A 26,561-nucleotide genomic window follows, 5' to 3' on the forward strand; every position below is an offset into this window, starting at 1 on the left:
GTTTTTAATCATTTTAATATTTTATAAAATTACTATAAATTTAAAAATAAAAAATTTGAAATCAATTCATTCTTTTTTATTAATGTCTTTGAATTATTTTTAATAAAAAATAAAATAAAAATATATCATCTCATCTTTATCAGGGTTTTGACTACTTTCTTGATTATATTTTCATTGCTATTCCTACATACCGAACAGAGTCTATTTCTATTCCCACTCCAAGTTGACTGAATGAGAAATGATGTTGATGAGTGAGGCAGCTTCCTGTTGCCTGTAAGGTTGAAATGTTGTTGCAGAATGCAAATCCTTTATCGAAGAGTTCGGAATGTACACCAGAATTGAATCTCACTCCAGTCCCACTGAAGGTTGCTCATTACTAGTTCATGTTCATCTTCCTTGCTTTGTATGAAGCAGCAGAGCTTCTGGGTCAGGTAAGTTAATATACAGTACTGTTCCAAAATCATTAGCAGCAACAGCATTTAGGAAACACTCAGATACTTTATTAATCATATACTTTAGAGAACATATACATGATGTTATTTCCATGTAACAGGAGCTTTTCCATCACATTGATCAAGAACAAAATCCATACCCCATATGCTCACTCTTTTATTCCCTCAAACTTTTTTTTTTTGGGCATTTTACAGATCAATGTCTTAAAATCCCATGCCTGCTGTAATGTCAATGACCATCATTGCTATCAGCAAATTTAACAGGATGATCTTCTGGTTTAACTCTGGTCTTTAACATCAGTCCATTAAATTGTGACTGGTACCAAGAGTATGAATCATGAGCGAGAGTCTACACCAGGAAACAAAATATAAAGTATAAGTTAGAATGAGAAGAGGATGTAGTTAAAGAGACAGAAACAGCATGATGCAGAGAAGGGAAACTATGGAGTGCTGCTTTACTGCCTACATGAGAGCAAGACATTACTTTTGAATGATTATTCGAATGATATAATCACGCCCTTTGTCCTTGTCGTGACCTACCTATTTATGCAATATAATGGGGGTAAAAACAAGACAGAAAATATGATGCAGAAAGCCATAATACTCTGAATACCTGTTCCTGTGAGTGAAAATACATAAAGGGTGTATAATGTAGGAAATTTGAGACCCTAGAGGTGTAAATATCAGCATACCTGCAATTGGAAGATATTGTAAGGATCATATAAAGGTAGAACCCTTAGTTTATGAAGTTTAGTTACTCCTACATAAGAAAAAAAGAAGGCATAATGAAGGAAAAGCACATACTTTTCAATTTGTCTCATCAAGTGACTTTTATCCCAAAGACCCGCACGTGAAAGAAAGCCCCACCTAACATGAGAGGGTTTCATCAGGTCAATTTCATGAATTCATATGCAGGGAACATAAGACATTCACACACATAACTAACCCAAACACCTCAAATCATAAAAACTTCATTTAGGCAATAGCAAATGATGTAAAAGTTTCACTTCTTTTCCTTTTTTGGAGAATCTATGAGTATTTTTAGGTTGCCCGTGTATAGCCACAGGTTTTTAGGTTACTAAACTTATAGAGTTTGGAACTGGATATATTTAAGAGGAACAAATTGTTGTCAACTATTTCCTGGCTCTATTTGCTTCGAAGGAAAAACTTTTCCAGGGATAATTTTTGCTGCAAAAGAAAATTAAAAAAGAACTGTAAAGAGATATTTTCAACAAATTAAATTTTTTTTCCTGCAACTAACCTTCTCTTACCTTTTGCTAAAGTGCTCTCCATCAGCATCTAACATTGGTGCAATTTTTTCGTCTAATCTTTGCATAACAAGAAGTAGCTTCTGCATGGTCTCAGTGAGTCCTTGATTATCCATATTAGTTGCAGCAAGAGTCTGAAAAATAGCAAAAGGCCATAAATCACCTAAAAAAGAACTACATCACTTGTTGGATGGGTACTGACAAAACCAAAACCCATCTGGGCAGTGGGTACAGGTATTACAACTCAAAACAATTACAAGGGCTTCAATTGTCTCTGTTTTCTACTTCTTTACTCATTTTTAGCCATTTTGGTGAATCTACCAATCAGAAGTACAGTTTAAAAAAGAGAAATATAATTCATCATCTCATTATCTTGACTAAGTTTTCCCTGAGTTGAGTAAAATTGAGAAAAAATTTGGATCATTCTATTGGGAGGAGAATCACATGTATATGCTATTTCCTATAGACTACGTAAGTGGTAAGTTCAAACTATGGAGAGGAGCTTTAAATCATTAAGGTTTAGAATGGTACAAAGAATATATGAATTGCAATCATTTATTAAACTGTGTAGAAACAGGGGATGGCAAATATTGATTGTCAAAGGATACAAGAAAGACCATTTTCAGTGTCTAGGTACAACTGAACCATAAGGGTAAGATTGAAGTTGGCATTTCCAATAGAGAAATTGCAGATGAAACAAGTGGACCAATGCTCCGGGACTGTTGTATCAAGAGAAACAACTATACTTTATTTTACAAAAGATTAGGCAGTTAAAAAAAAGTAAAAAAAGAAAAGATTTCATAAAATGAGCATGGCTCAAAAGAGGCTGCTAAGATGGATGAATGGAACAAACTAACTAGAATGAAAAAAGATGCATAAACCAATTTTTACACTGAGTAGTGATGTGGATTAAGTGGAGGCACTACAGAAAAGAGTAAGGACAAAAAGATGATGGGTTATGGTTCAAAAAGGATGCAATAGCAAGTGATTTATCAGAAGATATGATCTTATATAGAGCACAGTGGAAAAGGATGACTTGAATGGTTGATCCTAAATTCTGGTTAAAGGCTTCGCAGAGTTGAGTTAAACTGAGCTACCATCTCAGGCTAATGCATTGTTAATTGGAATGATTCTAGCAACATAGTGAATATGGTCCACTAAGCATGGAATCATATGTGAGCCTAACTAAAATATGGTAAAAAGTAGAGTTCATATGAAGAAGCAGGAGAACTTCTCTATAAAGTGAAATCGCCTTTAAAATCAAATGGTAGTTTCACAAAAAAAAAAAGGTAAGGAGAACTTTATAAGTTCCAATTGGAGAATGCAAAATCATATATAATAAAAATTACAGGGACAAGTTATTTGTGTGGAGGGAAGGGAAGAGGGAGGGTAAAATCACATACAAGTTTATCTGTAAAGAAGTATAATTGATTAAAATTCAGAGGATAGCTATGTGAAAGGAAAGTAAATGATAACTTTGCAGATTCCAACTTGGGATTACAAAATCATATGCTATAAACATTACAGGAACAATTTACTGGTATGAAAAGATGGCAATTCATTAACAGGATGTATATTAGATGAACAAGATGACTATCTGAAGTGGGAGCAAAATGAAACGTCATAAGAGTGAACTGTGTGACTGGACCCAACAAAAACAATGTGATACAACCCAATAAAACTTACTTGAGCAGGCCGCCCCTTGGTTCGCCTTTGCAAAGCAAGTCGAAGTTGGTTAAATAGATCTCCTACAACTTCCTTCTGATTTATAAGGTCTATCAGTGTGGCCCGATGACTGCTACTACGAATCAATGCATTATACTGCATTTCCAAATTAATAACACATGAAAAGGGACCATTTTCAGCATTTAATCAGTTGAGAATGTTAAAAATATGAAAGAAAATATCATTTTCAAATATATGGTTTAAGATTATCCTGTTAATTTTTTGGATAGGCAATAGAAATACACACACACACAAAACACAAAAAACAACTCTCTCTATCAAGATCCCGCCCAATCAATAAAATCAACTAAAGGCATTAAGCTTTCTTTAATGTACAGCCACCCCAAGCTATAGGTTACTTAGGAACAAACATTTCAACTTTTGATCAGACTGGCTCCTGTTTATAAAACTATAACGACAGTATACACAAATTTTGTGCATTATTATTTGAGGTCAGAAAATTTCTTTTTCTTTCTCTGTTTCTAGTTTCAGTTCTAATTGTCATTAGTATGTCATTGATAATGATAACTGTTGGAATTAATTGTCATTAGTATATCATTGATTATGATAACTGTTGTAAGTAATTCTTCAGTAGTCAAACTCTGGATTTCCAAAAAATATATTGTAACCCTTGCTTTGATCAAAGAGATAGAATAAAAAGTAAAATATAAAATCTAACCTCTTCTTCAAGTTCTCGACAAATCAAAGCCGTCCGCCAACGCAGATGTACTTTTGATTGGCTTACATCTGTATGAATGTGGTCACCGACATACAAAATCTCATCTCCATGGATTTTAAGGGAATTTTCAATCATCTGAGCACTCCCTCCTGAGTATAAGCCCCCTGCAAAAAATATAAGAAGGATGAATACACAAAATAGTTGAACCATGACAGTTTACAATTTTATTTAACATTTTGCAGATTAAGTGATCTCCGGAAAACAGAATTCTTCAAAACTTGCACAAGACATTCATACGTTATGTGCATGGAGAGTGGAGAAATGGTTGATCGTCCATTTTTACGTTGTCTAATGGCTTTGGGGCTATGGTATAGACAATTCAGACAACCTAGTTTGGATTGAGCTCCACCAAGGAGCATATGCAACATCATGACCATCTCATATAGGGGTTTGGGGGGCACCACTAGAGGCATGGTTTTTTAGCAAATCACTAGTCTCACATTAATTTGGTTTGTGTGGGTGCTACCTTCTTTAGTTAGAGAGACTCTCCTTAGTTGACATGGTTCTTTTGTGGGCAAAAAGCGTAAGAAGGTGTGGAGAGCAACTCCTCTATACATCTTTTGGACAGTTTGGAAGACAAGAAATAGATTGACCTTCAATGATGATGTGCTTTTGATCCAGAGACTCAAATACCATTTTTCTTTTTTCCCTTGGTCAGAGGCAAAGTTGTTTATAGCCGATCGCCCTCTAACATTAGTTAGTTTTATTGATTGGTTGAGTTCTAGTTAAGGTTGTTTTTTGATTCGACTAGGCGCTTATTTTCTTGTTCTTTTTGGCCGGTTTGATAGTGGGTGTATAGATATTGTATAACTTGAGCCGCTCTTTTGGCGGCTCTTTTCAATAGATCTTTTCTTTACCTATATAAAAAAAAATATTAATTTGGTTTGTGTGGTAGGAAAGAAACACCAGGATTTTTTAGGACAATTGGAGATGTCAAAGAGTCTTTGAGATCTAATTTACTTCTATTTTCTCTTTTTGGGCTTCTAGCACCAATGCTTTTAAAAACATTCCTCTCAATATTGTTCAACTCAATTGGTATTCGGTGTGTATAACAAATGGTTTGGATAGAAATGAGAGGAGCTTTGTTTAGGTTGCTTTTGGAAGGAAATGTGTTCGTCCTTAAGGAGTGATGAGATGCTTATATTATAAATTCTCATGTGGCACTAAACCAATGTATAAGTCTCCTTGTATAGTGGATCAGTTTTTGTAATTTTGTGGAGAATTCCTCAGCCTCCTCATGTATTTTTTATCCATCTTTAATACCTATTTTGTTTCCGATAAAAAAAAAATAAAAAATTCATACAGTCTGGCAAGCACATTCCCAGGATTCATCAGTGAAAAAAGGTTTAGGGAGATCAGATAATAGTGGATGTTTTCCAAGCGATTGAAAGAAATGGTCATCCTTGTAACCTTTATAGGAAATGCTCTAGACCAATGATCGAATACTCATTTTTTTTTTTTTCGTATATCTACTAAGAAGGGCACAAATATCTTCAAAAATATTCATCTGCTTTATTTCTTAATTAATAGTGACTAATAAATTCCTGAGGATAAACTCAATCCAGAGAACAATTTTTATTTTTATTTTTTGGAAAAAAGAAGAAGAAGAAAGGATAAGGACAAGAGCCTTATAATAAAAGAGATTATCTGCCTCAACATGCCAGGTTACACATAACCTGGCATGTTGAGGCAAATAATCTCTTTAATAGTACAGAAACTCAAAAATTCTTTTGTATGTAACTTGTGAAGTTGGGCTAGATTGTATATTGGAGAGGAGTCCTCTTCACTTATAAGTTTTTTGGAGTGGTTGGCATCCACTTAAGGGCTGGTGAGGTTTTTTGTTTCAAATCTAGCTCTTAGAGGTTTAGGCTTCCTTGTATACATCCTGTATGCTTTGTGGCTGTTTGGCTTTTGATAATATACTTCATGTTATTTATCAAAAAAAAAAAAAAAAATGTCAGGATACACATGCGCCTCTTATTGACAACCAAAACTGACAGATCAAACAAGTGACCACAAGAAAGTAATCATTTTGACTTATCTGCCTCATAATCAGGATATAAAGTGCAACAATTTAGGAAGAACAAGGTACAATGATGACAAATCACCTGTACAAGCCTTGAAGCATGGACGCATTAGACCCTCATCTGTCACCACCTCATACAATGGGTGTGACATTTGGAAGAACTCTGGCTTCCTCGCAGAGACTATAACCTACACAAGAACAACGTGAACACATGAAGGCAACAAAACTGCCAGAAGTGCAAAGCACATGTGACTCCTACATTGTTTAGGCATTCTTTATAATTTAGCCAGAAAAAAAAAAGGGAAAAGAAAAGAAGAGAAGAGAAGAGAATCGTTTCATTGTGTATCAAGGAAAATGTTTGGATTCTTTCTTGTCACAAACATCAGGACGATAACATCTTGTTCTCAGTTTTCCTGGACAAGAAAGCATCTTAAGCCCAAGCTTATTCTACAGGGACTTGAGTCACTTGGATGAAGGGGCAAACGAATGCTAATCAATTAAACAGTGTGGAATACAGTAAAAAGGATGAGTTGAGGTCTAGTCACCATGTCAAATAGATCTCGCCAGCCCATATCATTTGGAAGGAATTTGTTAAAGGAATGCTGCATCATTTTGTCTGTATAATGATAATCTGAGTTGGTAATAAGCAAAAGCTTTTTGCCAGCCTGATAGAAAAGAATATCCAAGTGAATAAGGAGATCTTACAACAATTTCACCTGTCACAAAGACTAGAAGAGTTATAAGCATACCTCTTTTTGATCCAAGAGTGCCAAAGGCATCTCCGGATCAGGCTCAACAAACAATTCAGGCTTGGACATTATCTCATGCTGTATGGATGCCATCAATCAGTTGATTCTTGTGAACCACAACATTTAACATTAGAAAAGAAAATTACTCAATGGCAATATTTACCTTAAGTTGGCCTTCTACATGTGCCTTGAAGAGGGCCTTTCCAACAGCCTGAAAACCATATCAAGAATGAAAATAAGGAAGAAATTCGCATATACCTAAGCGACCATTTCAAATGATAGCCTTGTAAAGTCTGCAGCATATTAAGAATTAAAAAAGGAAAAAATCTGCAACATATTGCCTTGTAAAGTCCTTTATAATGAAGTGGAGCAATTTCTGCAGATATAGCTCCTTCATCTAATCTGTCCACCATCTGAAAGTGAAATATAAGGCATTAATGAACATAAATTTTCCATTGTTTACACAAGGAAAATACAAAAACATGATAGACAGTTAGAACCACAATTCAATATGCCTCTAATGGAGATGTAAAAATATAAAAAGTTTTATGATACACACATGATATATTTATAGTTTGAAAGGAGGTAGGGATCTAAGCAGAGATATATTAGTATCTGTCATTCTGTAAAGTTATAGTTTGTCATTTTGAGAGAGATAAACTTTCTAGAATGATGTTTGGAATCTAAAGGCTTCTGGATAAGCATGATCGAGACAAATAGTTGGAATGACAGCTAGCTAAAAACTAGAAGAATGAGGCCAGGATAAACCCAAAAAGTGACTCTTTCCCCAATTTAGATTGATTATCCATGATGAGTGGGAGAGAGAAATGATGTAGCCTATAGTGTTAGTGCAGGATAAATGAAGTAGGGTTAACAGTCAAACTAAGAGAACTGATATGTGCTTTATGGTGTAGAATCCTAGGCAGTAAAGAAAAACATCCATAAGATGCCCAACTTGAATGAGAGTGTTGAGATGATTGGATGACCCAAAAAATAGTAAGAAACAAATTCAAATGCAGGAATTCAGAGGCGCTACTGACTTGACAAGGTGAGAGAAGACATCTAAGATGGTTAAGCCTATTTGGTCATGTGTGATGAAGACCAGTTGCTCCACTATTAAGGAGTGATTTAATTCAGATTGAAGGTGTTACAAGGAGAAAAGGTAAGGAAGAATATAGGTCAAGGCTATAGAAAAGTCACAATACTCCATGATTTTACATGGTATATAGCTTAGATAGAGCTAAATGCACATTTGACATATTTCCAAATTTTGACAGTGTTTCAAGATCTTTCCTCCTAGTTTCCTCTCAGGAACTCTTGTAGGGAGCAGTTGTTCACTTTCTTCTTCGTGTGGGAGCTTTTTCTCTTTCGCTTTGAAGGACTCCCCATCCTCCTTGGTTGTATTTCTTTCTTGTAATATTTTTTTATGCAGCTTCTTATCAATAAAAAATGACAAGAAATAAGTAATTTATTTTTTTTTTTTCAAATGCAGAACTAAGACTTGTACTTATATATCTTCAAGATGGATTAAAGTATGATGTTACATGAGTTATATGTTCAAATAGTGGCTTAGAATAAAACAAAAACCTACCTGCATAAAAGCCACTGCTTCTGAAACAGAGAATAGTGTATTGAGGAATACCCATCGACTTTCGTTTCGCAGATCCACCAGTTCCCTCCCATACATCTCACTGCCATGCATAGAAAGTTAACAGGCACTCTAGAAAATATTACCCTAGTCTTGCTACAATTAGCAAATCAAATTACAAACATCGGGAAAATCTAGGGTACACATTAACCAGGTGGTACAGACAAGTCTATCAGGTCAAAGCAGGAAATATGTTGCACATACAGGAAAGTATATCATATATGCAACATTTGGCTGCATCGCCTTATTAACACATTGGGCTAAAATAAAACCCAAATGGATGATTTCTTGGCCTTTTTCTTTGTGGCCAAAGCATTTGGATCATTCTTTCATGCCTGCCTTTTTCTGAGGACATCATACAGCTAGCATCCTTATCAAAGGAGTGATTTTCGCTTTGCATGTCCGCTATGTGACACACTACTGTTCTTGTCTTTGACAGAATGGACAACTCAGATATATGAATAATCACAATGATAAAGCTTAAAACATACGTTACAGCTCGAGTACTTAGCATTGTTGTACCATGCATAGCCCTTTTTACATAGCCAAATCTGTCAGGCTTAACCAAGTTTCCTTTCTCTTTGTCTATTACAAGGCCTCTAATAACCTACACAAAACAATCAAACAGAATGCACTCAAAAACATGAAAGAGAATACAAATTCAATAAATTTAAGAATGGTGTCACAATTTAAAGTTCTCTAGTTGCACAGATAAAGATTTCACCAAGTTTGGGTCAAATGCAAGTCCATCCACAGGAAACCCCATGTTCCTTAGGTTGTCCATACAATATTCATACGCCCGTCCTTCCCAAGCCTGCACCAGGGGCATAAACCTATGTCAATAATCTCACCAGTTCAAATGGACAAAGGAACTCCTTTTTCAATTATCCATGAAGCTAAACCAAGCAGATAGGAGATACAAATGCATGAGGGAGTGTAATTTTATTTGGTAGGCGCTATCCTATTACTATATGTTCTATTTGCCAAAAAAAAAAATGCATGGAGGAGAATAATGTTATTAAAATTAAAAATTACCAGCCAGTAGCCAGAAACATGTTTTTTTTTTATAAAAAAACTAGGCAGCCAGAAACCTGTAAGCTTCATGATACTGCTTTAACAAATAGACACTTGATGCACACAACAAGGAAAGAAGGATATCAGAAACAAAGGTTTAAAATAAATAGACATACTGAGAAAAATTAGAACTGAGTGGTCCGACCTAGATTATTTTTTGATAGGCAAAATTGATATTATTGAAAAGTGCCTAACAAAAGGGGATGCATTCTTTGTACACAGGAAAGTGGTCCAACCTAGATTTCTTGTGCTGTTTTAACAATAATTTGCCATAAAACTTTATTTGGAAAAATCAAAACGCAGTTCCTACAGAATGTTGTCAATATAATATAATGGCAGAAAAGATGCCCAAGATATTCATCAACTAAGGTGTAGATATTTTTTCCAATGAAACATAAACATGAAAAATATGCAGAATATAGACCAACAACCGAAAAAGTTATATATTCACTTCAGAAATCCTCAACATTACAAAATTGATCCAGCTAGACAATCCAAAATTCCAATCAATGTTTTTATGAAACTGCTAGTTTCTTGTCAATTTAAAAAAAAAAAAAGTGATAAACCGAGAGTGACCAACTTGACTTTGAGAACTTAGGTGGAACCCAATAAAGAGGGTGAAAAGACTGCTCCATAATAAGAACATGGACAACAGATGCCTATACTTCCTCAAGAGTTGGTTCAACTTGGCATTTGCATGTTTCAGATGTTATCCTGCTCACTCCAAGGGGTTTTATGTTATTTTAGTTTTAGTTTCTTTTGCTTCTTTTTTCTTTCTTCTTCTTCTTTATATTTTCCCATCGTATAGGCAGAAAACAAAAAAATTGCAAGTTATGTGCATAATCTACCCCCTTCATATCTACTTATGCAACTAATGCACAGTGGCAACAACTAGACACAAACTGAAGCCCTAGAAAAAATGCTAAAACCTCAAAGTTAAATCAGGGTTCGCAACTAGCACCATGTCTGGTATTATAGGAAGACGTTTTTTGGCAAGAAATTAGGCCCAGTTGGTCAGATCTGTCTCTTGGATAAGTAGTCATGTATTCAAACAGTTATTGATCCATAGATTTTTAATTGTTCATTGGTTCACAAAATAGGCTTAACAGAAACTAAGGAGCTTTGCAGCCTATCTGCACCTAGCATATACCATACTTCACTCTAAAGCCACAAGCCTCCTCATGACATACAATTGCAGGTTCAGAGCAATTTTGCCAACAATCACTGAACATAAATAATGTAATTTGTGGCATAGCATATGCCTTGGACAAGTGTCTTTACAAGGTTCTAGAGTAACTCTCCTCCTGGTCTCTAAACAGATCATGCCCCCTGGGTGGAGTCAGGATATGCACCTTGGTGAGATTTTCCCTTATGGTATTTGTGATGTTTGCTAAATATTGTATACTTTTTAGTTTGGGTTTGAGTTATCTCTAAAAATCCAAAGCCCCTCTTAACATAATACAAAAACAAGTTGACGTTACCATCACATTATAGTGCATCAAGGTGTAGTCCATGTCATATCCAATGGCACTGATTGACCGAAGATTCAATGTACGGCTACAAAATATGCCACGTGGTGAATATCTTGATGAAAAAGGACCCTGCATATCAGAAAATGCTGTGAGATTGATGGAAAGCAATTATGCACAATAAGATAACTCTGCAGCCCCTGTTACCATTGAATGGTTGTGCTCCAAGTCCTAAACTAGGGTTGTAGCTACAGTAGCTAGTTTTTATTCTTTTTTTTGATAGGTTTTTTTTTTAAATAAAAAAAAAAAAAAAAAAAAAAACTAGCTACTGTAGCTACAACCCTAGTTTAGGACTTGGAGCACAACCATTCAATGGTAACTGTAGCTAAACTAGGGTTGTAGCTACAGTAGCTAGTTTTTATTCTTCACTTGTACACTTCTAGAATACGGTGTTCACCACATTAGTTTGGCAATTTTTTTCTATATATAGACACATCCTTATTTGCCTATCAAAAATAAACACTGCTACATATTTTTTTTAACTTTTTTGCTTTACCTTACCATTTTTAACCTTTTTTCCTTTCATGACCTTTTAAACTCTCTATAGCTAGACTCAAATTTAAACCTTATCATACTCTTGTCTGTTCTAGAAGTCCTTGATCAAACAAGCATTTTACAGAGAGCCAACAAGGAGTTCCATTAAAAACTGGCTGTTAGTTCTTGAATCTCTCTTTGGCTGATCAATGTGTGATATTTCAAATCCTCATTACGGAAAGGCAGTGACTTACAACCCACTGCTATCTAGAGTAGCTAGGTGGAGAAGTAAAATTAATCCTTGTTCCTACATGGGCTTCTTGAAATTGGAAGAATCGGAAGAGAAGGCAGTGACTTACAACCCACTGCTATCTTCCATACTCCTCCAATGTGGATATAGATTGTGACCTTTTGATCCAAATTCAAGTTGATGAAAGCGTTTGTCATTTTCATTCTTCTCTTATTCATTTCCAATAGTTTGCTCTTCTTAAGACACAACATATTTGAATTTTATGTTGGTGACATGTTTTACAAATTTGTAACAAATATTCTACTTAGCTTATGCAAGTAAATATGATGCATGACACCAACATAAAATTCAAATAGCTGTGCCATTGGCTATGGTTGACATGGTGACGTTGGCTGTGGAGATACATCTGCAGAGGCGGTGTGGTGTAAGGAAAAGCAAACATTTTGCTTCCTAATTAAGAAATGTCTTGCTTCAATCCATTTTTCTTACTTACAATTTCTACCTTCTGTTAAAGAATAAAGATCTTTTTTTTTTTTTTTTTTTTCATTTTTTGCTTCCAAAATGTCTTTCTATTGGTGACAATTTGGCTAGCTGTGCCACTGGCTGGGGTTGACATAGTAGCACTGGCTGTGGAGAAATATCAGCAGAGGTGATATGATGTAGGGAAAAGCAAATGTTTTGGTTCCTAAGTAATGTCTTACTCTAATTTTTTTTTCTTACTTACAATTTCTAGCTTTTGTTAAAGAAAAAAGTTCTTTTTTTTTTTTTTTTCCTTTTTTGCTTCCAAAATGTCTTTCCAAATACCATTAAAAAGGAAAAAAAATGCCTTCTTCTGATTAGTTGCTTCCAAAGACGAGAATTATTTCCAAGATGCCATCCAAATTGTTCTTTGCACATTCCTTTTGACAACAACATTAATACTTTTCTTTTTATGCTATGGTAGCCTTTGCATTACTCTAGTCATTTTTCTGATGAGCAAGCAAAAAAGACATATTATTAGCACCTATCAAAAAGGCATGCAAACCTACTGCATTGCTCTACTCATGTAATGAAGCATTTGTTGTCAGGCAATGATCCCATTAAGAAATCAAGAATCTGAAAAGTATATGGTTAGGTTTTGATGTTATTTTTGTCTCATAACTGAAAAACCTCTTCAAGAAATTCCACATCATGAATTTATTTTATACTTTATTTCTAGACTCTACTTTTTCTTAAATAGATGGATTCACAAGAAAATTTGAATCAGAAATATGGATATGCAACTATGTCACCTGTTTTGCTTTTCTATCCTTTTTAATGAATCAAAAGATGTTGGATTTGCTTTGTTTTGTTTGTTTGCTTAATAGGTCCTATGCTAGTATGTCTACTGCAGTTTCTTCGTGTGACATGCTTATTTTCCTATTTTGTTTTTCAAGAGTTAGTGTCCTATTGCTTCTAAGGTACATTTACACAAGACAAGCCTAATCTTTAATTATGCTTTAAAACTTCCAACAAATTTGAGGATATGCAATGGAATAGAATGTAGAATATAGAGTAATAAAGCTTCATATAAAAGAAAATAGTATCATCTTCACACAATAGGATTTTTTATTTGTAGGATTTTCAAATTTTCTTTTGATTTGTAGCAATTTATTTGCAAAAAGTTTTAGTATTTTTTATGCATGAAACTGTTATATTTTCCTAATCACATTGAGGTCCTTCATCTAGATTGATTACATTTTGAATGAATTTGTCTTGTTTTATGTGAAGCAAATCGTTTTCGCTCAAAACAATAAATCTACTTCCAAACTATAAGTAAGGCATGCTTTATAAATTGGGCCAATGTCACTAGTCGGTGCGTTGTTCAATGATGAATCCAAGCAAGCTATTGATTGCATACACGCCCGTCAAAAACATGGAAGCAATTAAAGATGACTGACAGCATCAACACCCTATTAATTATAAATCTGTTTTTAGCTTTAAGCTGTGGGCTTCAAACTAGTGCACTCATACCAAATGCAGTAAGACAAAAGGATTTGCATTGCAAAACAGGAACCGGTGGAACAAAAAGGAAACTTGATCAAACTAATAGATTAGCTAATTTAATCCAAAATGAAAAATGATGAAATTTGTAGTCAAGATAATCAGCAGTGGAGGGGTTTAAGAAAATTTTCCAAGCCCCCAAAAACATGTACATACTGCCGAAATTCAAGAAAAATTCAAGCAGAAAAAGAAAGCCCATCAATAATTGAACTTGGATAATCAGAGATGATGATAATAATTGAGTTGGGGTTGCAGAATAGAGCATATGGATTTGCGGGAGGAGTATGAGAGTACCGGGATACCCAAGTGGCGAAGCAAATCCTCAGCCTCTCCAGCTTCCGCCCTGGCAACTTCCTCAATTGGACCCTCCAAGGCTGATCGACCTCCAAGGCCTACAAGTGAAGAGAAGTGGGAAGCTTTCCGGGGAAGAGAGAGGGAAACGATACCAAAAGGCAGAAAGAGTGAAGTTACCAAAAGAGTCCAGATGGTCGGATTTGACATTCAAATCACCCTTGGTGCTCTGCCCCAGATAATCGACGTCGAACTGAGTGGCTGATGTGACCGAAAACACATCGTCTCCGGCGAGAGCACAGAAACAGGAAAAGGAAGGTTTGGCGCGGACGAGAGAAACGCGATCAAGAGGAGGGTTCCGGCGATAGAACGACGTCGTTTTAGCCATGGGCGCCGCTGCCATTGGAAGCTCCCTGTACACACCCCATCTGCTCAAACCCTCCGCCGCCGAAGCTGCTACGTACATTTTCTCTATCAATAAAATATCTGAGAGCTTGATCCCTCTGACACGACCACATTGACTCCCTTTTATGGTACGCTGGTAGCTGCTTCTGTTCCTGCTCTCCCGACCGTCCGATTAAAGAACAGAATGTATACGTCTATATTTTGTGTACAAATAGATCATATCCATATCTAGCCTGCCGAAAGCATATATCAGTGTATCACTCAGATTTTTTTTATTAATAATTTAATACCGGCTCCACATCCCAATTCAAATTTCAACCCTATTGGACTGGGCCTCGCCCCCAACATGTACATGTTTCCCCCCGATTGGGTCCGACCCAACCCCAAACTGCTCAGGGCCCCATTCGCAGTGCTTGTCTATTGGCTTGGACTCCTTACTGCGGCCCAGCCCAGTGTAGGGCGCCTTTTCCGACCAGGCCCACCAGGGTAACCTTTGAAAATTGCTTGTTCAAAAAGCCGCTACTGCTTTGAAGCGCTCTTTTATGAGGCCTACGACGTGCCATGCACGTGATTAAAATTAATTATTTTATATATTATTAATAAAAATATATAGGAGATAGATGAAAGTCATATACAAATAAGAATAAAAGTTGTTATTACTTTATAAAGGTGAAAACAAATAAGGAATTAAAATCACAAAAGCAATCTTATGAAATATTTGATATAAAAGGAATTAAAAATTTATATATAAAAAAATATTGATATGAATAAAATATAATGTCATATATATTTAAGATTAAATATCATTTTACAAGTATAGCATGAGTATTTTATTTATTTATTAGACTTCAAAATTCTTTTATATTAGAAAAAAAATTATTTTAGTTTATTAGTCATACGCATATTGTAATATTTGAAATTAAAAATATAGTAAATAAAAAAAATATATAATATTTGTATAATAATATTATTATTATTCTTATTATTTTTGGGAACAAAACATAACTATGGATATCGTAATGAGCTACTCGAGTGAACCTATTTGGATGAGCTCTCTAAGTGGTTTAACACCCAAGTTAAAGGTAAAATCATCCGTCAACTATCATAAAAGCTTCAATGATTTATTGTTGATAGTCAATGATTGAACAATATGCATTAAAACCATAATAAAGGGTAATTATGAAGATAAGAGCAATATTACAAACCACCTATTATAAAAACCCACTAAATACTCCGAAAAATGAGAAAATATACATTCGTAAGAAAACTTTATCAAAGATTCCTCTCAAGTTAACTTAGTCATCATAGGGGTTTGCTCAGACAAAGATTCGGACATGCCTTTTTGTAGGTCCGTCTAACGCATAAGGAATGAAAAAGCTCCCCGAAGGGAGTACTGTTCACTACGCTTCGATAGTAACCTTATAAAAAGTGTAAATATTTATACAAAAAGTGTAAACTTTAAAAAATTATTTTCGATAATTTTAAAATGTAAGGAAATAGATTTTTTTTTTTGAATACTTCAATTTTTAAAAATAATTACATTTTAAAAATAAATTTAAACAAATTCTTATATTTTATATAGAATTTATTATTAAAAAAAAAAAAAAGAGAGAAAAAAAAAAAATCTGAACTCATTGCCACACCTAAACCTTGACTGAACTTATGACTAGGGAAGCTAAATAGCTTGGAGACGACGAAACAGCTACCTTTTTAACTTGATAATGTTGGTGGGTAACAGGAAAATTAGGTCTTGAAGGGACAATGAAATATCCTGTTTGACTGGATGCAAATAATGGCCTCATACATTATTTTAACAAGAAAAACAAGGCATTGACCTTCTAGAAATAGAAGTTGAAAACTCCCACTTCCAAGTGGAAAAAGAATTTAAGCATACAGAGTTTGAAAAATGTGACTTAATCTATAAGGAAACAGACAGCGACGGGGCCAACTTTTGAAATTTTCCACGCACCGACTTGGTGGATGTTTGGAGATTCTTGGGAGCCAAGGAAATCATTAAGTAGTGCTATGATCTTATGATTATTTCTCTTCCATTATTTTAAACATCATCACTATCAGAACCCATAGAAATAAAATTAAGAGGCTTTTCATAAATTTGTGTTCATCATTTTGCCCTTTTTATATGCTTTCATTTGGAGCCTTTTACCTAGTCTTTTAGCCATTTCCTTCCATCTTTTTGGACTCCTTGCCTGTCTCTTGGTGACATGGGAAGTTTCGTGTACCCCACAAGATGTAAGGACCACTGCTAATTACGCAAGTATGTATGGACTATTCCTTATTAAGTAGGTTTGTAAGGACCACTCCTAATTACGTAGGTATGTATGGACCATTCCTTATTACGTAGGTTTGTAAGGACCACTTCTAATTATGTAGGTGTTGTCCGTTTTTATGAATCGACTCTTATAATTTTCAAAAGGAATCTATATGATTAAGAAGTGTTCGTCACAAATATAACATCAAGAACTTTTTTTCTATTCAGCGTGGGATCTCACATCATCCTTTAAGCAAAACCAACCTTTTTTTTGTGTCTTACAGGATTGAGATGTCACTCAGATAGAAAAACACCCTTTAAATCTCATATCCGGATCATGAATTGATTTTAATATCATTTGTAACGATTCCCTTTTTCCTATATTGATGCGTTTTAAAGCGTGAGGGTGCATTATCCTTCATGCATATACAATCTTCTCGTTGTGTCTCACGAGATTGTGAGGTCACTTAGACAAAAAAAACATCTTTATAAGACCAATTGATAGAATCCCATATTGAATCAAGAATTGACTTTCATATCATTTGTAGCGAATCCCTCTCTTCCATGTAGATGCATTTTAGAGCATGAGGCCGCACTAGGTCCACAATGAAGAGAACATTTTACATCAAAAGGGTCAAAAATCTAACACAATCAATTGAAAAGTTTTGCTTACATTAATGCAGGGTGTGTCACTCTCAATTATTAAGATAATGAACCATACCTAAACCAATACCACTCTTTTTTTCTGCTAGTAATAATGAAGACAGCATTAGAAACAAATTTGGTGGCCCATATGCAGTAGAAGAGAGGATTGTTTTTGGATTGACTGATACAGTTGGATTCCTTATGTGCAAATGAAAACCAGCCTTGGTTAGTGAATTTGAATCATTCCACCGTCCACACATTCTTACTTGAAAACATTATGAAAAGTCTCTTTACTGTGCAAGGGATCCAAGTATAACTGCCAATATTGTATATAGAAGTCAAAGGAATCAAATATTTGGAAAGATTCTATATACAAGTATATGCTTAATTGTTTATAGTATATATTCAGATTTTGAAAATGATTTGGGCATGAGCAGCATCATCCCCTGATTTAATTAAGCCTTCTTGGCTCCTCCTCAATCTTGCTATCATAGCTCATTGCTTGCGCATCACTTCAAATTTTGACTACTTGTCGTATTCTATGGCAAATGCACTCTGCCAATGTAGATGCCAAAGACTTGAGATTGTAATCCAACCTACTCCTATGCATATAATCAATAAACAAACTCCAAATCAAGCATTTAATTTAGAACCCAGATGAGTAATCAGCTGTGATGATGGGAGGTGAACAGTAGGAAACAGATTTTAATTAGTCAACATCACAGTGGACTCCATGGCAGCAGGCATATGGATTGAAAAGGGTTCTGCAAAACGATGAACTATAAGTGATTGCATTTACAGGAAGTTATTCAGTGATGGATCAGTAAAGAATCTAGGGGTTGTCCCAAGTTGAAAACCTGATTCCCAGGTGCTGACTTGCGGCCATCCTTTTCTTTTTATTTTGAAATATGGCATGGCTACATCAAGATAGAATCATTAGCCATATTTAAAGATAAAAAGTCATAATGACTAATAACAGTAGATCATTGACTAAGTTTTCAATCTGCATTTGTGCTGGCTGACAGTGGTTACATAACAAGCCATGGTGGTTGGAAGCATGTAGGGTGGGAGGGTTAGATCCTGGAGATTCCACAAATTGGAATATTGATTAGACTTTTTATTTCTTTCTTTCTTGTTTGTTTCCCAAGAATTAGTTTTCCTTGTGCCATATAGGAGAAGGTGCCACAGGTCTGTGTTGAGGAAGGTGTCTTTCTTGTTTTTGTTTGTTCACTTTGTGCTATAGGAAAATGGCCTGAATTATGAGTGTACTTCCTGATCAAGGAGTGATTCACTTGCTTTGATGGTTCAAGGGCTAGATGGGATTGTTTATATGAATTGAGATTGAGATTCAGAGAACATGAATCGATGGTAATTGGGAATGAAAACCATTTCGAAAGGATTTTAAAGGTAACCATTTTCCTTCTTTTTCCTTTTCCCATTTCCTTTTCCCCCTTTTTTGTTTCAGGATTTCTTGTTTTCTTGCCTTATATTCTTCAAAATTTTATGAATTTCCAGACAGAATATGCTATTTGATTTCTTTTCATAATCACACAACCTCTTTGTAGGAATAACCGATCTCTCTTGCAGCAGTGATCCAAGTTCTTCAAGATACTGGTAGAAAACAATAGGAAAACAGAAACTGCAGTTCTCAATATGGCTGGGGAGAATGGTTGGAGAGGAGGCAAATACACAGAGCAGGCCACAGCTTCAACAAGCCATTCATCAGTGATGGAGATAGAGAAAGTCCCAAACGATACAGATAGTAAACAGGAGACAGACACAAACAGGGAAAAAGAAGAAAGTACTCGAACAGTTCCATTCTGCAAGCTGTTCTCATTTGCTGACTCCTGGGATTATCTATTCATGTTTGTGGGCGCAGTCGCTGCTGCTGCAAATGGGGTATCCACGCCTCTTATGACCATACTCTTTGGAGATGTAATCAATTCTTTTGGAAAAGACTCGAACTCCAAAGATATGGTTCATGAAGTTTCCAAGGTAGATGCATTTAAGGCCAGGCCGGATACTTGGTCATCCATATCAATTCAGCATCTGTACTGAAGCTTCCCATATTTGAGCCTAGTCCAGATATACCACACTTGAAAACAAAATCTTAATTGGAACCATTTGAAACCATTTTCTTGATTTGTTTTTTTTTTTTTGGTATGTAATTGGACTTAATCAGCAAGAAACTGATCATATTCATTTTTATCTTCAGGTTTCTCTGAAGTTTGTGTACTTAGCAATTGGGACTGGAGTTGCATCATTTCTTCGTAAGTACATTGGACATTTTTCTTTAGGATAGAATTCAGGGTAGAGAACCGTTTGGATTATTGGAAACTGAGACTGACTGAGACTACCATGTTTGCTATGTGCTAGAGGTGACTTGCTGGATGCTCACAGGTGAGAGACAGGCGGCACGAATAAGAAGTTTGTACTTGAAAACCATATTGAGGCAAGATGTTGGCTTCTTTGATAAGTTCACTAATGCTGGAGAAGTTGTTGGGAGGATGTCTGGTGACACGGTTTTTATCCAAGATGCCATGGGTGAGAAGGTATTGCTGCTATCATGAAAAAGCCAGAAAGAAGAGCCGTTTTACACCATTGGTCTTAAACTGGGGTTTAAGTTACTCTTATTTCAATGATTCAAATATTTCAGGTTGGAAAGTTTATACAGTTGATGGCAACATTCTTGGGAGGCTTTATTGTAGCTTTCTGCAAGGGGTGGCTTCTCACCCTTGTCATGTTATCATGTTTTCCACCTCTCGTCATCGTCGGTGCTTTCACGACCATGTTTATAACCAAGATGGCATCCCGCGGACAAGCTGCATATTCAGTTGCAGCAGTTGTAGTAGAACAGACAATTGGCTCAATCAGAACTGTATGCAAATTGGCGTAAAGAATGTTTAGTTTTCACTTTGCCCATTAATTTCGGTAATGACCATGAAAGATATTTCTATGCAGGTTGCTTCTTTTACTGGGGAAAAGCAAGCCATAGCCAAATACAACCAGTCTTTGTCCAAAGCCTACACATCCGGTGTGCAAGAGTCCGTGCTTTCAGGGCTAGGTTTTGGATTATTTATGTTTGTCTTATTCGCAAGTTATGCTTTGGCCATGTGGTTTGGTTCCAAAATGATAATTGATAAAGGATACACAGGAGGGGCTGTCATGAATATAATTTTTTCTGTGGTGGCTGGCTCCATGTAAGTTGCTCTCTGACTCTTTCTCATCTTCCTAGAGATTGATTCATTATCCCCAAAACTAGTTCTACATTTATTTATTCATGTCAGCCTCATTGGGATTTTTTAGGTCTCTAGGGCAGGCATCTCCATGCTTGAGTGCATTTGGCTCTGGACAAGCTGCAGCATTTAAGATGTTTGAGACAATAGAAAGAAAGCCAGAAATAGATGCCTACAGCAGTGATGGACAGAAATTGGATGATATTCAGGGCGATGTGGAACTAAGGGATGTTTATTTCAGTTATCCAACAAGGCCAGATGAACAAGTATTTAAAGGATTCTCACTTTCAATACCTAGTGGTACAACTGCAGCCTTGGTTGGAGAGAGTGGAAGTGGGAAATCGACTGTGATCAGTTTGATAGAGAGGTTTTATGACCCGCAAGCTGGTGAAGTTCTTATAGATGGTATCAATCTCAAGGAATTTCAGCTGAGATGGATCAGAGGTAAAATAGGCCTTGTCAGCCAGGAACCGGTTCTGTTCACTTCTAGCATTAGAGATAACATCGCCTATGGGAAGGATGGAGCTACTATAGAAGAAATAAGGGCTGCTGCTGAGCTTGCCAATGCTTCTAAATTCATAGATAAACTCCCTCAGGTTTAAATATGTGACTCTTTGGTTGGTTTTAGAAGAAATTTTCTGTTTTTAAGTTATGTTTTCTTTTGAAATTTAGCTATTTTCTAATTCAGAAATTATGGATTCAGGGACTAGACACACTGGTTGGTGAACATGGAACTCAGTTGTCCGGGGGCCAAAAGCAGAGAGTTGCTATAGCCAGAGCAATTCTCAAGGACCCGAGAATTCTACTTCTAGATGAAGCTACAAGTGCCCTTGATGCAGAATCTGAAAGGGTTGTGCAAGAGGCATTGGACAGAGTTATGATCAACCGTACTACCATCATCGTAGCCCATCGTTTGAGTACAGTGAGGAATGCAGACATGATTGCTGTTATTCATCGAGGAAAAATTGTTGAAAAAGGTTGAATATCTTAGCATCTGAGTTCAGCTACAAGTTTCCCAACTTCACTTCATATTATCTTTAAGATTGTTGTTGGATTCTACATCAGTAATCCTAATTGCTTTCAATGAACCAGGAGCACACTCTGAGCTAATCAAGGATCCTGATGGGGCATACAGTCTGCTTATAAGGTTGCAAGAAATTAGCTCAGAACAGAATGCTTCACATGATCAGGAAAAACCAGAGATCTCTGTGGATTCAGGAAGACATTCAAGTAAGCGGATGTCTTTGTTACGATCTATAAGCCGATCATCCAGCATTGGACAAAGCAGCCGCCACTCTTTCTCTATGTCATTTGGTGTACCCCCTGACATCAACATCATAGAAACAGCACCTGATGGACAAGATCCAGCACCATTGGAGCATCCCCCTAAAGTCCCGCTTGGTCGCTTGGCCTATCTTAACAAGCCAGAAATTCCATTTCTACTACTTGGTACTATAGCTGCAGTTGTCAATGGTGCAGTATTTCCAGTTTTTGGGATACTGATCTCAAGCATAATAAAATCTTTCTTCAAGCCCCCACATGAACTCAGGAAGGATGCTAGATTTTGGGCACTGATGTTTGTTGTTCTTGGTCTGGTGTCCTTTTCTTCTTTGTCATTAAGGTCTTACCTATTTTCAACTGCGGGTTTTAAGTTAATAAAAAGGATAAGAGCAATGTGCTTTGAGAAAGTAGTTTACATGGAAGTAAGTTGGTTCGATGAAGCTGATCACTCAAGCGGTTCAATTGGCGCAAGGCTTTCTGCAGATGCGGCCATGGTGAGAAGTCTGGTTGGAGATGCCCTCTCTTTGCTTGTACAGAACAGTGCAGCAATGATTGCTGGCTTGGTTATTGCCTTTGTAGCAAACTGGAAAATGTCTTTTATCATCCTTGTGTTGCTACCTCTATTTGGAGCTAATGGATACGTTCAAGTGAAGTTCCTGAAAGGTTTTACTGCAGATGCAAAGGTTTGGCCCAAACTTCACTGACAAAAAATGGAATTCAACTTGTAGCTAGTGATGCAGTGTAGTCCCCTTCAATCTAATTTGTATAATACAGTCCTGTTTAATCAAGAAAATTTTGGATTGTTGCAGAAAAAGTATGAGGAAGCAAGTCAAGTAGCCAATGATGCAGTTGGGAGTATAAGAACAGTTGCTTCTTTCTGTGCTGAAGAGAAAGTGATGCAGCTATACCAGCAGAAATGTGAAGGCCCCATGAATGCAGGGATAAGGGAAGGGTTAGTTGGTGGGGTTGGTTATGGGGTATCCTTCTTCTTGCTGTTTGCTGTCTATGCTACTGCCTTTTATGCTGGCGCTCGACTGGTTGATGTTGGGCAGGCAACATTCGCTGAGGTTTTTCAGGTAAGTTTTCCTTCTGCCATGTCTACTAACTCAGTCACTCAAAGTTCTGTTTCAGAGTTTGCTGATTCAGCTCCATTGTTAATCTTTTGTCTCTTTCTCATTGTTTGCAGGTTTTCTTTGTTCTCACCCTGGCAGCTGTTGGAGTCTCTCAATCAAGCTCCCTCGCTCCTGATACAGGCAAAGCCAAGAATGCAGCTGCTTCAATATTTGCGATTCTTGACCGTGAATCAAAAATAGACTCTAGTGATGAATCAGGAACAACATTAGAAAATGTTAAAGGAGAAATTGAGTTTCACCATGTCAGTTTCAGATATCCCACTAGACCAGACATACAGATTTTCCGTGATCTTTGCTTGGCAATTCACTCTGGCAAGGTAACTTTCTCATGACACAAACACATCCTTTCTTTCAGTTTCAGCTTCTATTCTTTGTTCTGCATAATTGTAAGTTGTACATACATAACAATCTGAATCTTACTTCTCAGACAGTTGCTCTGGTCGGAGAAAGTGGGAGTGGTAAATCAACAGCAATCTCACTGTTGCAGAGATTTTATGACCCGGATTCAGGTCATATCACTCTGGATGGAGTAGAGATCCAAAAGCTACAGTTGAAGTGGTTCAGGCAGCAAATGGGTCTAGTTAGCCAGGAGCCTGTGTTATTCAATGAGACCATCCGAGCCAACATAGCATATGGTAAAGAAGGGAATGCAACAGAAGCAGAAATTTCAGCTGCAGCAGAATTAGCAAATGCCCACAAGTTCATCAGTGGTTTACAACAGGTTAGATCAGAAAACAGTACTCCTTCAGTGTTTGTCATTGTTTTTTTCTGCGAGGGACTTTGACATCCAAGGTAGATAGGAAAAAAGTTTACAACGCTAATATATATTTAAGTTCCTTTTAATCATATAGACGTGTTTTAAAACTATGAGACCCCATTAGATATAAAACAAATAATATCTATATAAGTGGGAATGAGTTGTTATAAATGGTACCAAAGCTAATCATTCAATCCCATGGGACACAAAGTCCTTATTGTGTTTGCATGGAGAGCTTTTGACACTAATATATATATTAGGAATGAGTTGTTATAAATGGTACCGAAGCTAATCATGAAATCCTGTGGGACACAAAGTCCTTATTGTGTTTGCATGGAGAGCTTCTGACACTATATACATATGTGTGTGTGAGTTCCTCTTAACCATGTAGATGCGATTTAAAACCATGAGGGCTCAGTGAGCCTAGAACAAATATTATCTACAAGATTGGGAGCAGTGTTACTTCAGTGACTCATTCATATAAACTTGGTGGGATAAATTAGAATCTAATTATAGAGTTTGGAAACGGCAGGGCTATGATACAACTGTTGGAGAGAGAGGAATTCAGTTGTCTGGAGGACAGAAACAAAGAGTGGCAATTGCTCGGGCTATTGTGAAGGATCCAAAGATACTACTCTTAGATGAAGCTACCAGTGCTCTTGATGCTGAATCTGAAAGGGTGGTTCAGGATGCACTGGACCGAGTTATGGTGAACAGAACCACACTAGTTGTGGCTCATCGGTTGTCCACGATCAAGGGTGCAGACTTAATTGCTGTGGTTAAAAATGGAGCCATTGCAGAGAAAGGAAAGCATGAGACTTTAATTAACATTAAGGATGGAATTTATGCCTCATTGGTAGCACTGCATATGAGTGCTTCATCTTAGTGAGCTTATTGTATTCTTTTTGTTTTTCTCCTTCTTCCTATAATATGTATCTCCTCTTTTCTTAAATTTCATCCCAATGGAATACTAAAGTCTTAAAAAGAAAGGAATGAAATATGTTTTTTTTTCAATTTATAAAAAAATTATATAGAATATTTCTTCCCATAGTATTATAATATTATATTTTCTTATATAATAAAATAAATTATTAAGGATATCTTTATGAATATTTTAAGTCTCGGGGAGACAGAATTATGATTGGGTGATGGGTTTGTGAAGACTACACTTGATAGATAGAAATATATGAATACATAGAAAATACCCGATGGAGTGATAACTTATGATTCACGTTATAAATATAAGGAAAAGGGAAATATGAGATGTTTTAGGGTTCAATAATTGTATCTATTTTTTCTATCTTCTATGATTTTTTTTGACATATATGTAGATATGGTTGGCCAAATCATGTGTGTTAAGATCTTATGTACTATTAAGAGTGCGTTTAATAATGTTTTTCTTTGAAGTATTTTTAGTGGAATCATTTCTTCCGTTACTATGTTTGTATTAAAGCTTTCGCTTGTATAACAAACAGGATCAAAGCTTTCTTATGCACAACAAATAGTGTCAAAGCTCAAGTAAATATTTTTAGAAGAGTAAGAAATAAAATACAACACATAAGAGGATTACAAAAGGAATTTAGATTGAAAATGGAGTTAACTATTTCCACTTCTATTTCCATCCACCAAACACACCGTAATCATACATCCTAATCTGGCCTCTTCTATTTTGATAATACACCAATTGTTTTGGGCAACAGCAAGGAATTTTATCATGAAAGCTTTCACCCCACCAAAAAGGTTTTGAGAACTTCTTGAACTGAAAATCTTCTCTTAAGAAATCATTGATTTGCTTTGTTTAAGGGTGACAATGAGCAATTTATTTTCAAGAGAGGTTCCCTTGATGCCAGCATGATTTTAAGTTAAATGACAAAAAGAAGGGAATGTCTCTTCTCTTCATGGTGGTTGCTTATCAAGCAAGGATTACTTAAAGGGCTGGATGAGGACAAATTGAGGTCAGAGTATGAGGAATGGCATTGGATTCATCGGTCAGAGAGGGATATGACAGATTATCTATTATCTCTGATTTCATAGGTGGGCATCATAAATAAACGGTTGGTCATGCTCCAGCCTCCTAGGCTGTCTCATGTCAGTTTTCTTTTGTTTTTTCTTTAATGCAATCCTTTGATGTTTTCGCCATCTTCTTTATTTTTTCCCCCACATGTAGCCTGCACTTCTGATTGTGAAGTTGCATTGTTTCTAACACTGATATCCATTGCTTGGGAAGTAGTTCATGATTGTATTTGTCTTCTGTTCTTGTCCTTTTCTCATTTTCCATGTTTGATACTTCTTCCTTATCCTAGTTGGCACCTTGGTTTCTTCCTTTACTTTTCATCCTTGATTTCCAGAAAGGCTCCTGTGTGATTCTCTGTGGAAGTGGGAATCGCCAATGCTCGCCCTGCAGTACAACAGCTGTCCTGAGCTCTATTCTCTCTGTTTTTTAACATCTTCTTTCTGTCATAACTATTGCTTATTGCAACTTGGGATCCTCTGTGAGTGGCTCTTCCATTTTAGTTTTATTTAACTGCTTGGTTTCCATCTTTTTGTGGGAATTCCATGGAAAAGACTGCAGCGTCAATGTATTTTTG

The 26,561-nt window shown here is 36.1% G+C and overlaps 2 protein-coding genes across 3 annotated transcripts; one reads left to right on the top strand and one right to left on the bottom strand.

The window, feature by feature from the left end:
• Positions 1 to 478: 478 nt before the first annotated feature.
• LOC100249396 (uncharacterized) lies at positions 479 to 14,927 on the bottom strand. Its single transcript, XM_003631918.3, has 17 exons — positions 14,428 to 14,927; positions 14,251 to 14,348; positions 11,163 to 11,282; positions 9,332 to 9,421; positions 9,099 to 9,214; positions 8,551 to 8,650; positions 7,301 to 7,372; positions 7,123 to 7,170; positions 6,960 to 7,037; positions 6,756 to 6,875; positions 6,293 to 6,398; positions 4,125 to 4,288; positions 3,407 to 3,541; positions 1,724 to 1,854; positions 1,257 to 1,319; positions 1,066 to 1,144; positions 479 to 801 (listed from the first exon to the last, which is right to left on the bottom strand). The coding sequence occupies exons 1-17, from the start codon at positions 14,711 to 14,713 to the stop codon at positions 682 to 684; spliced, it is 1,926 nt and encodes a 641-aa protein (XP_003631966.1). The 5' UTR covers positions 14,714 to 14,927; the 3' UTR covers positions 479 to 681.
• Positions 14,928 to 18,476: 3,549 nt separating this feature from the next.
• LOC100244232 (ABC transporter B family member 11) lies at positions 18,477 to 25,019 on the top strand. 2 transcript variants are annotated; one of them, XM_010651396.3, is made up of 13 exons: positions 18,477 to 18,973; positions 19,132 to 19,561; positions 19,782 to 19,836; positions 19,943 to 20,118; positions 20,223 to 20,444; positions 20,528 to 20,766; positions 20,873 to 21,398; positions 21,506 to 21,779; positions 21,895 to 22,766; positions 22,893 to 23,159; positions 23,270 to 23,533; positions 23,644 to 23,937; positions 24,506 to 25,019. In XM_010651396.3, exons 2-13 carry the CDS (start codon positions 19,220 to 19,222, stop codon positions 24,857 to 24,859), a joined length of 3,885 nt encoding a protein of 1,294 aa, XP_010649698.1. In that variant the 5' UTR covers positions 18,477 to 18,973; positions 19,132 to 19,219; the 3' UTR covers positions 24,860 to 25,019. The 2 variants fall into 2 exon arrangements, with proteins under 2 accessions (XP_010649698.1, XP_002275143.2); XM_002275107.5 differs by having other exon boundaries at positions 19,157 to 19,561.
• Positions 25,020 to 26,561: the final 1,542 nt, after the last annotated feature.

This window comes from Vitis vinifera, chromosome 5, assembly GCF_030704535.1.
Source record: "Vitis vinifera cultivar Pinot Noir 40024 chromosome 5, ASM3070453v1".
Classification (NCBI taxonomy): domain Eukaryota; kingdom Viridiplantae; phylum Streptophyta; class Magnoliopsida; order Vitales; family Vitaceae; genus Vitis; species Vitis vinifera.

Excerpts from the sequence above, each read along its gene's own strand:
- LOC100249396 (XM_003631918.3), bottom strand. The coding sequence starts at position 14,713 with ATGTACGTAGCAGCTTCGGCGGCGGAGGGTTTGAGCAGATGGGGTGTG. Across the intron at positions 7,373-8,550 it reads AAGCAGTGGCTTTTATGCAG|ATGGTGGACAGATTAGATGA; the intron begins GTAGGTTTTTGT and ends TTTCACTTTCAG. Across the intron at positions 4,289-6,292 it reads ATGCTTCAAGGCTTGTACAG|GGGGCTTATACTCAGGAGGG; the intron begins GTGATTTGTCAT and ends TATTTTTTGCAG.
- LOC100244232 (XM_010651396.3), top strand. The coding sequence starts at position 19,220 with ATGGCTGGGGAGAATGGTTGGAGAGGAGGCAAATACACAGAGCAGGCC. Across the intron at positions 20,119-20,222 it reads AAGATGCCATGGGTGAGAAG|GTTGGAAAGTTTATACAGTT; the intron begins GTATTGCTGCTA and ends CAAATATTTCAG. Across the intron at positions 22,767-22,892 it reads GTTTTACTGCAGATGCAAAG|AAAAAGTATGAGGAAGCAAG; the intron begins GTTTGGCCCAAA and ends GGATTGTTGCAG.